At 44.8% G+C, this 18,341-nt stretch overlaps 1 protein-coding gene and 1 long non-coding RNA gene across 2 annotated transcripts; one reads left to right on the forward strand and one right to left on the reverse strand.

Moving 5' to 3' along the window:
- Window positions 1–290: 290 nt before the first annotated feature.
- LOC135346751 (uncharacterized) lies at window positions 291–17,506 on the reverse strand. The gene is made up of 18 exons (XM_064544484.1): window positions 17,233–17,506; window positions 17,015–17,096; window positions 16,478–16,734; window positions 16,100–16,137; window positions 13,576–13,755; window positions 13,097–13,231; window positions 12,702–12,806; window positions 12,353–12,607; window positions 11,876–12,020; window positions 10,620–11,750; window positions 9,466–10,230; window positions 6,854–9,144; window positions 6,111–6,535; window positions 5,445–5,715; window positions 4,920–5,109; window positions 1,652–4,719; window positions 843–1,376; window positions 291–692 (listed from the first exon to the last, which is right to left on the reverse strand). Exons 1-18 carry the CDS (start codon window positions 17,400–17,402, stop codon window positions 403–405), a joined length of 10,332 nt encoding a protein of 3,443 aa, XP_064400554.1. The 5' UTR covers window positions 17,403–17,506; the 3' UTR covers window positions 291–402.
- LOC135346752 (uncharacterized) lies at window positions 14,589–15,832 on the forward strand. The gene is made up of 3 exons (XR_010398106.1): window positions 14,589–14,731; window positions 14,799–15,071; window positions 15,329–15,832. It is a non-coding gene; the product is annotated as an uncharacterized LOC135346752 (long non-coding RNA).
- Window positions 17,507–18,341: the final 835 nt, after the last annotated feature.

Raw genomic sequence — 18,341 nt, forward strand, 5'->3', positions numbered from 1 at the left:
CGGATAATATAACATATAATTATTATGGTTCAGTCAGTTACCTCGATCACTTAGCCAATTTAAATACTCTTTTAATTTCACTCTTTGCGGGTCTGATCTCACAGTCACTGTAAAGCCTTATTATATACAAGGCGAAAACTCGGCCTGGGATCGATATCAAGGCTACATAATAACTAGCCTCGTTCCCAGGCCGATAGGAGTCGACCTATAGCTAGCATTCAATTGGCCCGTGGTCCGAGGCCGAAAAATATCAAAACTTTGGATATTTGAGGGATAAAAGTATTTGCCAATTTGACCGTAACCATGGATATAATTATTATGAGTGTGCTTGTGTTGTGTGTTCAAAAATGTTGTGATATAAAAACAATAATTATTGAGACGACAATAATAACTATATACAGCCTACGTTACCATGGGGATACCAGCTATAACTTGGTTAACAGTTACATACAGTCCTGATGGGCTAATCGCTATTAGAGATAAGAAATAATCATTCCTTCTCAGTAACTGAGGATGGGATAGTGTGAGGGAGGTCTCCTCGGAACTAAACTCCACCCACATTTGGACGGAGCCACTCCCTCTTTGCGTTCCAATGCTTAGTTCATAGCGGAGGAGGGCAGAGTCAGTGAACTTGTCTGACCAATCCAATGATAGCTGATTAGATGATAGCCAGGTGTCATTCACACGGATACCTACAGGGGGTCAAAGGTCAAGGGTTATAGTAAAGGGGGGTGGGCTACAATGTCTACAGGATAAAGCAGTGATTGTAGTGTACGCATGGCAAAATACGCATGGCAAAATATTAATTTTTAGCGTAAAAATAATCACAATGATTTATTTACCGGAGTCAATAGGGGGCGTGTCCAGTATAGTAAACGAAAGGTTCACGGGGTCACTTCTTAATCCTCCCAGATTGACTGCTCGTACTTGTATCACATGACTATTGTTGCTAAGCAACTCGATATCGTTAAGGGTCAACTGTCTCAGGAAGCCAACATTTTCCCAGTCTCCTACAAAATCGCTTGAGATAGTTATTCGTAATTCATATTCGAGAGGAGTATCTGCTGACTCAGCAAATCCTCCCCAGACGAGCGTCAGACGGTTGCTAGGGAGGTAACCAAGGATGATGTCATATTGTGTCATCTCGGGACTAGAGAGAGTGGCGAAAGCTAGCGAAGAATTTGGAGGATTTAATAGAATTGTCACCCCGTCCGAATAAGCGTTGCTATGATGACCAGCTCTGTTCGTACAAGTCACTGTCGAGTACACTTTGGTCCCGTGGCGTAGGAGGGGTGAGAGGTCGTTGCTATGGCTACTGGTGACATCACCTGACATCACAATGTACGGACGGACATCAGTAGCTCCAGGAGTGGTGCCTGCACACACACACAATTATTATTTTTAGCACACAATAATTAATTACCGTATGGCGTGAAATTTTCGAGGCACTTAAATTTCGTGGAATACTCTAAATGAATAAATTTCACGCTGTTTGGTCAATGTACGTTAGCAAAGTATTTCTTGGGACCTAATTTCATGGGATCACTGCATATATATATAGGATTGCTAACCCGAAATTAGGTCAATGTGCTACTGAAATCCTCAACGATATACATAGATATTATTTGTACAAATACACACAACAACTTACCAATAGCCCATACGCAAGATTTTAGTCCACTCTCCGGGTCGCTAATGGCAACGGCCCAGTCGACAGACACCATCCCCTCACTCTGATAGTCAATATCACCGCCCACTCCATCCCATACACGCCCACTCACATGTGGAGGGGTGTGGTCAACGATGAAGGGACGAGAATAGAACACCTCCCTCAAACCAGCAAAGTTAGTGGCTACTACGGTAACATACACCATCTCGTTATGACCTACTGATAGTGGTCCACTAATGGCCGAGGGGTTAGTGCCGGTGGAGCGATATCGTTGCTTTTGTTGACCTCCTCTCACTGTTCCCACGGCCCACATGAACTCTTGCATTCCACTCTCGGGATCGGCAATCAACCAATCAGCTTGCAGACGAACCTGTGTTGAACTTATGACCTCCATAGATATACTGATAGCGTTTGTAGGATCATTGGGTAAACTAGCGAGTCCATTTCTGGTATCAGTGAAATCAGATAAACGGACGATATTTATTTCATCGATGATAACTCGTTCGTAGGCTGCAGTGGTTAGTTGGATGATGGTAGTGGAGTGACTTGCTTGAAACAGTAACTGACACCGCCCCCACCACCAGCCTCCCACCTCACACACCACACTAGCACCAGCTACCTGCATAGTGAGTCGTGTGCTGGTTGTGTGACTGAACTGATGTATAGATAGCGAGGCTCTGTACCAAACCCCTGCGCTAGTATCCACAGCCTGGGAGATACTGCCAGACAGCAACAGTGACAAGCAACCATCAACTGGTACCACGTTGTAATCATTATACGTTGTTACTATAAGAGATTCACCGCTAATAGTCCAATTTTGCGTAGCTTGATTATTGTCGATTGCCTGAGGACATTCCGACGCGTACATAACACTTTCAAACGATGGATTACTGATTATATTGTCACCAGTGATGTTATTAGATAGACCAATAGGAGCAGTGTTATCAATCACCAGTCCTCTTCTTAATACAAAATCATCCGATCGTATGCCAGCGTTGCTAACGGCAACAAGGTGCGAGTAATACGTCACTCCGTGATTCAAGGTCAAAGAGTTCAAAGTTCCGCTTAACGATATACCAATGTTCGTGTATTGAGTGGGCGGATCATGTGATGTGGTCAGTGCCAGCTCGTAATGGTTGATCCCAGATAATGCATTATTGAAGCCTAACCAACGTGCTGTATACGCGGTAGAGTTCGTTTGAGAGGTCACTTCTCGTGTTCTCGTTCCAGTGAAGAGGTGACCTTGTGTGGGTGGGGTCAGATCGACTGTGAGGGGGCGGGAGATTGAGGGGGTGGTTATGCCGAGAGGTGAAATCCCTTGTGCTGTGATATAGTAAGTACGACCATTCTTGAGATCAAGGTTCGATAGAAGTGAGTCCGTTAGCGGGTCCACGTCCGTGTAGGAGTGTATATTGTCGGCATGGAGACTGTCGCCAATAGCAACTCGGAACGTGGATATTGAACTAGCCATGGAAGGGACAAATAAGTTTTGTAACGAAATGGAAACACTCGTGAGGTCAGAAGTGAATCTGCGATTATCCGACACTTTTACACGTTCTCCGAGCATAGTTGCCGTGCCAACAGTATCCACGGTGATGCTATTAGACGTAAACACAGCGTAAGATGTATCATTGTACCAAGCTCGTACATGAAATATATATGACACTCCATGTTTGAGAGATTGAGCGCTAGAAAACACAAGTCTTGACAGATTGCCCACCCCCCTCCAAGTAATACCGTCCGAACTTTGAACCCCCAATCCTGGGGAAAACCCCTCCTCACTCACGCTCCACTCTAGACGTTGTATCTCCATGGAAACGGGTTCGGCAATCTCGGCCACTAGTTTATCAGTTACAGTAGTAAAGAGGATGGAATCACTCCCTGGTATTAGTTGAGGGGATGTGGCCAGTACAGACACTTGTAGTTCAGGGGGTAGCGTGGAGGGGGTCAGTTTTTGACAGGGGGGCAATGTTCCAAATTCACACAGCGACTCCCTCGCACCACACGCACAATGTCCTAGACAAGAGGTCAAAGGGCACGAAGACGAACGTAACAGAGTTAAAGTTCCATTATTATTGAGTGTAGTTGGTGCATCAACTGTAAAACTTCCCCTAACTATGTAGCTCTCTAATCCAACGCCATTAATGGCCCATATCGACACATGTAGGACTTCATCGACAACCAATAATCTATTTAACAGAATCTCTGCTAAGATAACTCCTCTCTCTGGTGACACTTGTATCAGCTGCGGGCCCATAGAGGTCAAAAGGTCAGATCCACTGTAGAGCGTACCAACGGACAACCAGTATTCGGCAATACCGGAATGTGGATCACTAAATCCGAGAAACGAAATATCAATTTGGGCTATTCCGCGGACGTTCCTGTTCCTCCATGTCATGCCTCCAGGCACGGTACGATTAAGAGAAGCCATAGAAGCACTGTACGCTGCAAAATAGCCGTCAATCGGAGGAGAAGAATCAAATAACACGCTGCGAGAGGTGGACTGCGTGCAAAGGCCGGCTTGATTACAGCCAATCAAAATAGCCGAGTGTGTGTCTCCGTCTCTGATCTCGAGGTTTGTAGCTGTGGCATGGGACTGAGACCCGATGGCTGTTCCTGGTATGGGAGTTATGGTATTAGAATCGGACAGTATAAACCAGAAATGTTGATTGATTGAAGTATGAGAGTCAATAAAGTTCCATTGTATACGAAGAGCTGATGTGCTGTATTGTGTTGCCATGGAGATGGATCCCGTCCACTCTGTATGTATGGCAACGCCCTCAGTTATTTCGGGTGTCATGTCATCAATGTAAAGTCCGCTAGAACTAGCTTGAGTTTTGACCCCTGCTCCGTTAACGGCAACAACTGTAGTGTAGATCAGAGTGTGAGTTGGGAGCGGTGTGTGGATGATGAACGAGGTCTGAGTGGGCGGGGCATGAGTGGGCGGAATCACACTGCTGTCGTTAGGAGATAGCCCAATATAGTAGGTGAAATATTGTAGCGAGGATTCATCGTCATGGAAACCAATCCAGCGGGCCGAGATGGTGGACCTGTGCAGAGAAAGAAATACGTAACTAGATTATAAATACACACAAATTGGGTGGGTTGCTGACTCGATGGTCTAGGCACCAAGTTCCTAAAGTACATAAAGCCGTCTTTATTAATTATGAGGATGGAATTTACAACAGTGTTGGGTACACTGTATTTGCGTACATGTGCTACCCGACTAAACTATATAACATGTACGTACCTTGAACCTTGAAATTGAATGTCGTCTGGTCCACTGTAGCTGTTCAGAACCCGGCCAGGAGTGGGCGGAGTCACGTCGACTGTAATCCCATTGGACGATGCAGACGAGCACAGTTTGAGGGCGTTACAAGCTGTGACGGTTGTGTAGTAGGTGTGGCCTTGTGAGAGTGTGAGAGATGTGAGGGTGACGGCTGCACGGAGGAGACAAAGAGAGACAAAATGATACCTGGAACTACAAATAATAGCCAAAGTGAGAGTTTTGTAGGTAAAAAGTCCTTATAATAAATGAATACCGTAGCGATAAATTTGGCGACGAATTAATTTTGGCGATTTGGCAAATCAAGGTGAGGGTCACCAAAATAAAAAATTGCCGCTTGACACTCAGTCACACGAGATCAAACAATAATGCTATGCACTGATTATCAAATTTAATTGCCTTGCCAAATATTAGGTTTTAATTACGTAACGGTATTAAATAAATTATGATGATGTCACTATAGCTATACGTGTATATAAGTGCACTTACATGAAGCCACACCCACACTGATGGTGTCCTGTACGTCCGTCCCACCAGACGTAGTTCCCATAGCGATGAAATACTCCACCACGTCCGTGTGTGGGTCAGTGAACCGTGTCCAGTGACTATTGAGATTGCTCAGATCAGTGCTGTAGTCGAGGTCGCTGACGTCAGCAGTTATATAGGAACCATCGTACACGTGTCCGGGGGCGGGAGGGGTGTGGTCAAGAGTGTAGGCAGCGGACGAGGAGATAGTTGTCAGTCCAGCGCCATTGGTTACCTGAGTGAGTGGGTGGGGAGTGTGAGATGTGTTTATAGTGTAGAGCATCAATTGCCATAAGTTTATATTCTTCTGAAAGCGACCTTGTATCAAAATGGAACATTAAAAATCGGATGTAATTTTTAGGACCAATTTCAGTGAAATACCATATCATGATAATTATGGTCATCAGTAAATTTTGGTCCGTTCCAAATTTGTGAGTTTTAGGCATTCAGAAAATCACAAAAGCATTGAAATTGGGTCACCAGAAGTCCAGTTACGGGCTATTGAAATAAGAAATATAGTTACAGCAAAAACAATAACTTTGAACGGCCATAACTTATTTTGTAGCAATGCGGCTAAGAATTTAAATGGCATAATGTAATTATCTTAGTTCACTTGTTGTTAGCACTCACTCTTATGGAGAGGAAGATGGTCTGTCCATCACTGAACTGAGTGCCCTCCACCAGCTGTCGTGTGACACTCACATGATCCACAGGTCTCCATTCCATGCCATCACTGGAACCTGACCTGCTGCCAATAGCCCATTCCACAACCTTCACTCCACTGTCGCCATCGCGAGGCAAATCCCAATTCAAGCGAAGGCCATTTTCTATGTAATTATTCGCTCCTTCGATCCACACACTCGTGATATCCGGAGGGGTCGTATCCACGGTAACAGGTTGCGAGTACGCATCAGTCACATGACCAACAAAGTCAATCCCTCGTATGGCTACATAATAGGTTAGGCTCGTTTCCAAGGAGAGGTCCCTAGCAACAGCGTAGGTAGTCACACCCACTGACGTAAAATCCAGTACATCACTAGATCCAGCAGAAGTTCCTGAAAGTAAAAAAAATATGAAGTGAACAACACAAATTAATTTTTACTATCCACCATTGGAAAGGTAATTCCATGAAATTGAAAACTATTACTGGCCTCAATGAAGTTAGCTACCAAAGCGGCTGAAATTTGGAAAATAGCGCAAGGCTACAAACAGCCTTTGCAATTTTACAGGGAAAACTCAAACACTATAATGATACCCTAACATAATAGCAACAGATAACAACAATAGATGCTTGTAAACAAGTCTCTTCTTCTCAGAGAGTTTAAAGCTAAATGTAACAAAAAACACACTGCATAACATATTGTATCACTCACCTATAGCGTACTGATAGTTGGCCACACCCCCAACATGCCACGCCCCCTCCACATCGCTAAACTCCTCCCACACAACAAACATCTCCGAACTAGACACTTGAAACGCAATGCCAGTATCTCTTGAGCACTCCCTTTCGTTGTCGGGGGCAACGAAAGCGCTCCCACTGCCCGACATGTAATCATATTCGGGAACAGAAAGAGTTAATATCTCGACACACCCACTTGTCGGAGGGGTTAAATCAACGACCACGCCGTTAGAGCAGTGTGTGAGTGTGTGAGGTGTGTGAGGTGTGGGGTGGGTAGCGTCACTAAGTAACCCTTGCACACAAAAGTAGTAACGTTCGCCATTAACAAGGTCAAGGTTCGTTGCCGTGACAGCATTGCCGATAGTATTACCACAAGCTATAGCATAGGGATCGTTTTGACAGTCGGAAAATTCTTGTTTTCTTGATATGGAATAATGAAAGTAAGAATAGCGGAGGTCGGGCCACGCAGCAGAGAGAGAGGTTATATCAGCGTAGTCTATATCAGTGTAGGTAGTCGCTATGTGTTCAATCTCTTTCCAATTATCAGTAAGGAGAGGGGGGACGTCAGACTCGGTAATATCGAAAACAATAAGTGGATTTCTCGGTACTTGATTTTGTTCTATTTCTTGTTCGTTTATTCTCCATTTCAACAAAGCAGTTGATTGGTCAGACAGGCCAGGGTAGTTGTACCCCCGCACCGTAACATAGTTAGTCTTATGTAGGGATAGGCTTGCATTCAAGTGAACCTCATCTGATACTCCATACACTCTGTTCCAATTCACAATCAATTCTTGCCCTCCCATTTCAGAGTTTCCAATACTCCATTCGTAGTAAGAGATTTGCTCTCCAACAAAAGCATCCCACGAAATATATAAACTGCCAAAATTACTGGTACCGAATTCCTCATCCATTTCTATTGGAGTATACACGGCTTGTATGGAACGTGGACTTGGCGGAATAGAAATATAAAAACCATCGGATAGAATGGGATCGAGACAAAAGTTAGGAAAGCACGCTCGTACGGATGATCTGTATTTAATTCCTGATTGCAGTTCATTCACACTCCTAATAATATTAGTGTCCTTGCCGACGTTGGTGTATCGTGTTGCTTGGTAACCGTCTCCTAGCAATGCCCATTCGTAGCGAGAGGCATGAGTATTAATTAAATCCGGGAAAACCCAATTTGCTGACACAGCACTCGTGGAAACCTGATAAACGAGTTGATCCAGTACTGTAGCTTTGGAGAGACTATCACGTACGCCACTTAATACCAGAACACTGTCAGAACTCACACTCACACGGCCGTAAATATTCTCAGCAATAACCGTCGAATAATAAACATTTCCGCTCGTAAAACTAACATTTGTAAACTCGTACGCTGTTTCCGTGCCAACGGTAACCAGGGTGACAATATCGTCAATGCCAGGACTGGATCCAAGGAAGACTGAGTAATTAACTGGCAAGTGCGGATGTACAAAACCTCCCCATTTGATAGACAGTCGTTCAGAATCTACTAAAATGTCGATGTCTTTGTTGTAAGAACTATAAGAGCTGGTTAAGTTGAATGGAACAGTTGGATCGATATCAAACACATAGCCGAGTGAAGGGGCTCCGCTGATCTGGGTGAATGGTTTGCTGATGTAACTTGATAGTCTCGCCCCATTGGTCGCTTGAATCGTGATGTAATACTCTCGCCCACTCAATAGAGGTAGTGTCGTTGTTTCTATGGCAACACATAAGGGGGTGGGGCACTGTGGGGGCGTAGATAAAGGGAGGGGTGCAAAATCAGATACTTGAATTCCAAATTCTGTTTTTCCAATTGCAAACTGAAATTGTTCAATTCCGCTCTCTAAATCTTCAGATTTCCATTCCAATATCACATGATCTCCATTCCGTACAACCTCAAGGGTAGCGTTAAAAGTGGGTGGAGTCACATCTACTAATATAGGTCCGATATTCAATACCACCATTTGCTGGGCTAAATCAAAGACACGGAGAGACACGTAAAACAGGTTTCCGTTGCTTAGCAACTCAGAGTTATGGAATGAATAATGAGATTGTCCTGCTGTGTGGAAATATTCTATATTTTGTCCATTTTCCGTAAAGTTTGTTTCTGATATTATACCGACTTCAAAGTGTGATATGCCAATATTGTCTGTAGCCGACCACGTAACGTTGAGGGTGTGGTCTTGTGTGAGATGTGTGAGTTGTGAGGGTGTGTAGAGTGTAGAGGAGCTGCACACATCATCAGGTGAGGGGGCGGTCCTGTAAAGGGGAGGGGCATAATAACTGATGAACTGAAACATAATGTTAAAATCAAAAGTCTATTTTGGGCCTGTTTTTCAAAATACCATACATGCATGGGCTTTTCCCGAAAATAGGAAATTTTGATGTGCTCCAATTTGCAGTTGGAGCATACGATCTGAACAAGCACCTTCTAAGCTTTCAGAAAATCATAAGATCGTTGAATTTGAACCATCAGAACTCTAGTTACAGAGCCAACTCTAGTTAGTTAGTACTCTAAAAGTGATCAAGGGACCTTAATTATTATACGTAGCGTTAAAATTAATTAAATATTTTGCTTACCCAATAGGATAAGGTGAGAGGTCAACGATGGGTGTGGTCAGATTGGGGCACGCCCCCACCCACACCCTCACACGGTCCTCCCTCACGTACCACATACCCTCCACATCGCTTACAAGTCCCGGCTGAACCACCGCTCCCGGAATGACTACACCCGCTATCACTGGGGCAACAGTATCCACGGTAACACCATCAGAGCACACTGGATTGGACGGTTGAAGTGCTTGATTGAACGCAACAACTGTCACAAAATAAGTTCCTTGTATTGGAGCGGTCCGTGCTGCCATGGTTACAATCGTCTGTATGACATCACTGTCCGATGTTAGTGGATACATAAATAAACTAGAGTTAGCACATTCCGTTCCAAAAATGTACTGATAAAATGCGACGTCTGATTCCCGATCAAAAAATCCCGTCCAACTTGCAGAGAGTTCAAATGTTGTTTGATAATCAATGTCCTTTGACCCCTGTCCGTCAATCACATAACCTTGTAAAGGGGGTGTGGTGTCCACCGTGAACCTGTGAGACAGTGTAGACGTGAGCCGAGCATGGTTGCTCACGGTAACCGTCACTATATAATCCGTATCATGTAGAGCGAGGGAATTGCTGAAATCGCTAGCGGGAGGTTGGATTGAGAAGTGTACGGGGGTACAGTGATGCAGGGGGTCACACACGCACTGTGGGGGGGCACATGAGTGGGGTTCGGACATCGGCACGGCAACACCCCCACTCCCAAAGGTTTCGGAGCCAATCACAGTCGAGATAGACCTGGAGGAGGGACAGTAATCAATAGCATTACACAGCTTTGTAGGTCACTAATTTCGTAGAAAAACACAAAGGCTAGCTATAGCCCATGCTTTTTCTTCAAAGATGGGAGATTTGGGTCTGAAAGCAATCAATGATCTAACCACATCATCTTGTAGCTCTATCAAAGAGCTACTAAATGCACATTTTAGTTGTGAAAAATGGCTAACTCAAGTTATGGGCAGTCAAAGGTAAGTACTGTATAGCGGGTATTTCGAGGGTATAAATTTTTGCAGAATGACCGTTACAAACATTTTCGCGAATTTAATTTTCGTGGAACAGAAAACCGCAAACATTTATACCCTCGAAATAATTCTACAGTATGCAGTGTTATGCAGGCAGTATTCACTCACCATTCTACACTGTATATTCCACTGTGCTGGTCCTGTACTTGGAACCGAATATCGAGATCCAACAATGTCCCTGTTCCATGTAGACTCAGTCCGCCCACTCCACTCCCGCCCACTCCACTCCAATACAGCCCGAGCTCACTCAACTCCGGTGGGGAAGAATCAACGTGTACTAGAACAGAATCGACTGAATATTGAAAACGAAAATCAATCGCTTGAAACCAAATCTTGACAGAATCGCCATCTTGTAGCTCAGTTCTGATTTCAACATTTTCCATTCCAATATCACTCGTTTGGAATGGGAATGCAATCGGTTGCGTTAAACTGTCACTTGAATTTCCACCGACGCGGTCGATAATAATATCATAGTTTAGTTCGACAATGCCTAGTGCGTTGATTGTACCTTGCCTCGGATAGCGGCCCTGGGCTAATACTTGATCATACGCCTCGTCAATGACTCCGCCCACACTGTAATTAGCGAGAGGGGCAAGGTAATTAGTTGAACGAAGATTTGTGTTATAGAAATGTCCACTTCCTGAAACTGTAAACACTTTATCAGTCGAATTTTGCCAAATATAATCTGTTGAGGGCACAGCGGACGTCACTATTAGAGGAACGAAAGGGTTAATCTCAACACTGGAATTAAAGTCATATAGTAAAGTACGCCGACTGATACGTGTATTGCCGGCAAGGTCATGTGACTTGAGGATAAACGAGTAGGGCCCTTCCCTCGGGAGAGTTGTGACATCACTATATGTCAGTTGGTCGTCATGTGACGTACGATTGACCTTTAGTACAGCTCCCTCAGTTAGTAGCCCGGGGGTGTACTCGAGGTAATGGACAGTTAGTTCATAGTTCACAACCCCTGAGGGAATATCGAGCCATCCCCCCCACGATGCTGTAATCTGATTGGACGTTACAATGTCACCTGACAGGCTGAGAAGGTTCTGATTGGACGGACAGTTTGATGATGTCACTAGCGAGCAATGTGTTGGAGGTTGTAGATCGAGAATAAAGGTGACCTCTCCGCTAGTGGGCGTGGCTGTGTAATAGTGACGCTGTGACTGTGGGGGGTGGTCCAAGTCCAGGATGTCCAGATGGCCCCCTGCATTGCCCACTGTACGCAGCTCAAAACTGTGTGTGGGTGGGGGTGTGTGTGTGTGTGTGTTGGTGGGCGGCTATAAGTGTGTGCGTGTATGTGGGGGCGGATATAGTGTGTGTGTGTGGTGAACACTTTGCTAGCAGATATTGTTTCTTACGTGTCTCCGTGTAGGAAGGTGTGTGTGGTGAGATTGGCCGGGGGTGGAGTGGAGGAACAAAGAACGACACCAGCTATCGGACTGTCGGGGGACACACTGGTACGCTCACACGGATGGGTTGTCATGGAGACAGCCACGGAAGGGTCTGGAGAAACAAAATAAAATCACTACAGTATCAACATTTATTGTTACAGGCTATTACTCTAGAAAAGGCCTTTGCTTTTGTAAAAGTTGGTACTAATCACAGAACTTGTATCGAAGCACATCATTGGAAAGAGAGCTATCAATTAGTTTTGAAATTGGACAATCTGAACATTAATTTACAGGCTCTCAAAACGGCTGAATCTCGGCAACTTTTAGGTAGTCTTTAAACTATTGTAGAAATAGTAAATCATTTTTTTGGCCAAAGTGCCAGCTCTTAGGCTAGAATTGATAAAACAAAAAAAAAAGGTAAATTCTGTTGCAAGTGACTCTTACTTGCTGCTCTGTACAGTATTGCTTGTATTTCCGCTACAGCCACACCCACTGAGAAGCCGCCCACGTAGGCTGGTTGTTGTGGGAGGGGAGTGGGCGGAGTGTAGGCCACGCCCCATTCTCCCGTCACCTGGTAGGGGACTATGTTGGTGTAGAGTAGAGGGGTGGTGGTGTTTGGTTGGCATGACAACGACACCTGACTTCCATCTGCTCCCACAATTCCCACAGTGCAGTCCTCCAGAGCAATAGAGTCCGATACTGTGTGGGCGTGTGTGGGCGTGTATGTGGTGTGTGTGACTTGTAGACCATCAACAATTTACATTAGGAGGATTAATCGTTAAAAAAGACTTACTTTGTAAGCAGTCGTCTCCATGGAAACCTGTGGTACAGTTACAAGACGAGGGTAGGTCAGTGCACACACCAGGATAACAGAAGGTGGTCAGCCAGGAGCACTTGGCTGTGAGGGGGTGGAGGGGTGGAGGGGTGGAGGGTGGAGGGGGTGGAGGGGTGGAGGGGGTGGTCATGAACCACACACCATAATTATCGTACCACTATCAAAGAGCTACTATAATTTTTGGGAAATCAGACGTTTGCAACATAAGTTATAGTTATGGCCTCTCAAACTTAGCTACGAAAACAGGTGATCATGAAAAACGATATTATTTTTTATAGCCCACGCTTTTTTTTACAGAGTTCACAATTAAGTATCTAACAAGAGACTGTGGGACAGCTAATGATAGGACATACGTTGGCAGTGTGTGCCTGTGTTGGTGAAGGCCCTCTCCCCCAGACCTGGTCCAGTGTTGGAGGCACACAAGGCACAGCTCTCGTTAGTGGGGCCAGTACAGCGGATATCCTCACAGTCAGTGATGGCCGTGCAGCCTGCGGGAGAGAGAGAGAGAGAGAGAGAGTGGTGTCAGTGTGTCGCAGTGGTTGGAACTATACAATGCTACTACTGTGTGTGTGTGTGGGAACATTATAATGCAAGGTCAATGACACTGTACAAGCATTGATTGTGTTTCTAACTATTGCATGCTAGTATGGGACCTGCATGCTCACTCTTATTAGCGTGTCTTCCGATTGCAAATTATGGGAAACTCACAATTTGCGATTGCAAAAAAGAACATCGCATTCAAAACCTGATACACTGCATGTATTACTAGACAATGACACTTGACAATTTTACACATAAATTTTTACTTCCACACAGGGTATATTCCACTAACCTGTACACACAGGTTGACTGTCGCTCCACAATCCTGTCTCTAGGCAGCGCCTGATTCCGCCCACTGCTCCGCTCGACTGGTAGTAACCATGGTTACAAGTAAACGTCACTGTGCTGTTGTACAGAAAGTTGTCTCCGCTCTGAACAGCATTATCAGGTACGCCAGGATCACCGCAGTCAACTGTGGGGAGGATAGATAGTGGTTGAATAATAATCATAGTCTATTTGCTTGATTTCTGCCCTCATAAAGTTGTCATAACTTTGTCATACTTCACTGAAATTCAAAGTTTCATATACCATTGCATTCCTTGTTAAAAAGCGCTTCTATCTATATGCTGTAGAGCTGGTAGCATAGTCCCAGGTATGATATGGGATAAAGCATAAATAATGCCAATTAACATTGATCACAGGCCAAGCTCAATGCAAGTAGACTTTAGTTGGCATGGTTTTGTACTTAAGGGTGCTGGAACACCTACGCCCACGTACGCCCACACACACGTTGCTAGGGAAAGCTAACTATGAAACTACCTGCAGGGGAGACATGGATCCTTCACAGGATTATGAAGCAACACTCTACTAGTGTGCATTCCAAAAATGGAGAGGAAAGGATGATGACAACAGATTTTACACTTGATTTTCATCATATAGCTAAAAGAAGTTCCGCTTAGGAAACCAGTAGAGCTATGGACTTGATTGTTTGTTTGCAGGTGCACTACACACAGCTCTTCAACATTACGAAGAGCTTTTGTTGTAAAATCCCTTTGTTATCTATTTATGAGAATTTTTTGTCATGACACACCCTCTAGAGAAAAATCTAGACCGTATATGGACAAAGTCAGCCCGTAACTTTGTTCACCTTACCTAATTATAGCAGCATGCTAAATATAGACCAAGTCCTGTACGTAGATAGTCAGATCGAACACTTTTTATATCTGGCTCTAGCGTACGCGTACGCTAGAGTATAAATTAAGACGTAAGCCTGTAGACCACGCCCCAATTGCGTGCGTAGAGTGCAGAATTAGCGTTGAAGATCAAGAGCCATTTGTTAGTAGCCTGAAGAGAAGAGATAGGCAACGCTGGGGCTACAGACAGCGCTGACAATTGGCTGGCTCATAGACTTCTGCCAGGGTTGGCTGCTGTTTTGATGGACTTTGAAGGTAAACTATGAACTAGCTTTGCTAGCTTGATACACAGGGCCTTGCTTTTCACTCCCTTCCCCTTCAGAGCTTCCATGAAAGCCTGTGTGTAATACCACTCTTGGACCTCAGTGTCACCAGAGTGCTGTGCTCCAGGCCAAGTTGGACCAGTCTCTTTGTCTGGGCTGCAGTAATGCTTGGCTTCCCCGGGCATCAGATTGGTGGAACCTCCGCTTTTGTGAGGTCTACACAGCTCCATCTGCTTATTAGCAGACCGAATAGGGAGGTTGGGGAGGCAGCTGATCAGTGAATGGTGTGTCGTAACTGCCTCCATCGCCAGGACATCTGGAAATGAGCTTCTGTGAGTGTGATACATAAAATAAATAATAACACAGATTGCCAACCTTCCAGACGAGTTCCTAGCGTGTTTGTAAGTATAGGTCCTCCATCCCAAGTTTTTTGCCAGAAAGGTGACTGTCCCCTTCATCTGGACAATACATGTGCATGTACAGTGAATAATTATGTAGTGGCACCGGGTCAGGTAGAATCCATCCATAGGAACCAACTTATTTTTATCATCACCCCTGTTCACAATATTTTTTTCGTACCTGACCACAGGACCATTCTGCTCACTTGGTGGCAAGGATCTCCAGCTTCTGAAGGATGCGATGCCATTGTGTGCTGGAACATGGTGGAAGACCCAACCAGCCACTCAACCGGACGTATCAACATGCAGGTGGCCATTGAGGAGAAAGGACAACACTGGATAGTGCCATGAACAGCTCGAATCGTGGATAGTACACGTCTAAAGCACTGAAGAGAAACGTCTCCACTCGACACAAATGAAGACAGTGTGTATTAACATTAAAAGACAATCCAACCTGCTGTGTGACTAATGCTAGTTGAGGAACTTGGACACTCGTGCTGATTGTACTGAGACTGGGGTCTATTGGCACACTTACGTTTCTCCCATCTACTACTGAAGGCACTCCTTTGCTACAAATCTGGCTCTGTATTTATTGGATTGTGTTATTTTGTTATTGATTTATTAGTTTGTGTAGCTACCTGATTTTCTTTTGCAGCTTGTAGTTAATTTAATTGAAGACATTCTCACAAAACCACTATGTTGTTACTTGTGGTTACTACTATACTAACGCACGCATTGAAATTAAATACTGCGTGTGCAAGTCTCAGGATCTAAACGTTGCATTTTTGTGGTTAAATTATGTCAATTTGTTACTATGTGCGGGCACCCTTAATGTGGTGTAAACAAAACACAATTAAATACATTCACAGCAACAGTGACAGTGAGGGTAATGAATGATGTTAGCAGTATGAATACACTCGGGTTACTATGGCAACTATTGGGACCAACAGACAAACACTTGCCTTCTAGTTCACAAGTCCTGAAGCGCCATCTCCGATCCCTGTGTGTGTGTGTGTGTGTGTGTGTGTGTGTGTGTGTGTGTGTGTGTGTGTGTGGGGGGGGGATTTTAGTGACAGATTAGCATTGGACTACACATGCATGACTGTTTACAACCCTGTTCGCCTCACTGGAGTTATATGTACGCTCCTATAGTGTGGTCCCACTGTAGCTAGTGTGCAGAGCCTATAGTGTGGTCCCACTGTAGCTAGTGTACAGAGCCTATAGTGTGGTCCCACTGTAGCTAGTGTACAGAGCCTATAGTGTGGTCACACTGTAGCTAGTGGTGGACTTATAACAAGGTTTGCATTTCAAGGTGAGGTGAAAAAGTAAAAATTACTCACTTGTTGAAATAGAATGATTCCAGACCAGCCACGACGCGATCACCAGATCCTGTGAAGTTGAGATTGTCCCTCAGCACATTGTTCCAAGTGGACGATGGTTTCTGACAGTTGATGAGACTAGCAAACGGTCGTGTGCAGCAGTTGGGCTGCCACACTCTGTCAGTGGAGCTATCAGTGAACACGCTGGACAGACCAGTCAGGAAGCCATCGTCCGGGCAGTCAAAGTTCAGCTCTCCCAACAAATCATTAATGGCTGGCTGTGTGTGCGTGTGGGCGGGCATGAGTGTGTGTGTGTGTGTGGGCGTGCATGAGTGTGTGTGTGTGTGTGTAGACGATAAAGTAATGGTGATATGTGCCCACTACCCCACTTGCCCACTACCCCACTTGAGGAATCGGACGTTCGCAACACCAGTTATGGCTCCTAAAAGATAGCTCTAAAAAAGTTATACAATACTTTTTATATCTAGAAAATGGACAATTAAGGCCCGAAATCCCACACACCCTCACTACTCCCACACGCCCCCACACACCACCCACCAGTATGGAGCAGGTGAGAGAGACGTTGGCCAATCCCCCGGCAGACGTGCACAGGAAGTCCCACCGACGATCACTCGACAATCTACACAAGTCAAAGAAAATTCAACAATAAAAACCTTATACAATGTAGATACTTAGAGTGTGCGTGTGTGTGTGGGTGGGTGTGTGTGTGTGTGTGTGTGTGTGTGGTGTGTGTGTGTGTGTGTGCACTAACTTACACAAAGTAGTCACTGGCTACTCCGGACAGAGCAGCCGTGTCCTGAGGGCAGCCATAGTTGAGGGACCCACCCTCCTCATTAACATAACCACTCCATTGTTGAGCTAACACCGCCCACTGAAGACAACCTAACGTCAGTAACAGTAGCAGGAGGCCGTAGCTTGCAGCCATCTTATCAATGCAGGCACAGAGTAGGTCTGCTATAGCCGTCCTGCTTGCAGTGCTAGTGCGAGGTACGTATGTTTAGCTGCGAATAGCTACCAACTTTTGCAGATCAGCCCCTCCCCTCTTTACTTGGAACTTTGACCCCTAGCCACATGGCACAGCCAATTGTAGATTTCATTGCTATTTTTGCGGCCTTCTTCCCGCAGGAATAATGCGCATGCGCACAACAAGCGCTATATACGGCCATGACAGTTCATGCAGCAGCGGACTATAGCTAGCTTGCTTACAGGCTAAAAATATGGCAGAAAGTTTCCAAGCTGTATACAACCTGCTAGGCAACAGTGAAAAGAAGAAAGGTGGATCCACAGTTGTTCCAGAAGACTTCTTCTGGGATCAATTCATCAAGTACATCAGCTCAATCATTCTTGCTCTGACTGTGCTCAATGTGACAGTGGAATTCCTAAGAGGAGGTGGAATATTCTGTTTCCCTCCCTCTGACAATGTAGCGATTGAAAATAAAAATTTGCAAGGAAAGATGATATATCAGTTTGGACCAGGTCAAACAAACTACATCAACAATTACTGTGCAAGGATGATTTCGAAGACAGAATATTTTCCTATTTACATTCTCATCCATGGTATTTTTCTGATTCTTCCTCACTATGTTTGGACTTCCATCCACAGAGGAGATTTTAGAAGTTTCTTTTCTGTCGTGAACAAGCTGGATCACCTGAGGGATGAATATGGAGAATACGATTCTAATAAATTTGATCTTGTCACCAGGCTGGAGCAAGAGTACAGTGGACAAGGAATCTTCTTTAGTTATATTTTTAAGTTGCTATGTCAGCTTGCAGTATGCATTGGGTCCTTGGCAGTGACTTCTTTTTTATTTCTTGACTGTGAACTAGCATTCAGTTTCTGTTGCCCGGATGTGGAGATTTGCGT

This window comes from Halichondria panicea, chromosome 13 (genome assembly GCF_963675165.1).
Source record: "Halichondria panicea chromosome 13, odHalPani1.1, whole genome shotgun sequence".
In the NCBI taxonomy this organism is placed as follows: Eukaryota; Metazoa; Porifera; class Demospongiae; order Suberitida; family Halichondriidae; genus Halichondria; species Halichondria panicea.

Excerpts from the sequence above, each read along its gene's own strand:
- LOC135346751 (XM_064544484.1), bottom strand. The coding sequence starts at position 17,402 with ATGGCTGCAAGCTACGGCCTCCTGCTACTGTTACTGACGTTAGGTTGT. Across the intron at positions 9,145-9,465 it reads CTCTCACCTTATCCTATTGG|GACCGCCCCCTCACCTGATG; the intron begins GTAAGCAAAATA and ends TCCCCTTTACAG. Across the intron at positions 6,536-6,853 it reads CAACTATCAGTACGCTATAG|GAACTTCTGCTGGATCTAGT; the intron begins GTGAGTGATACA and ends TTTTACTTTCAG.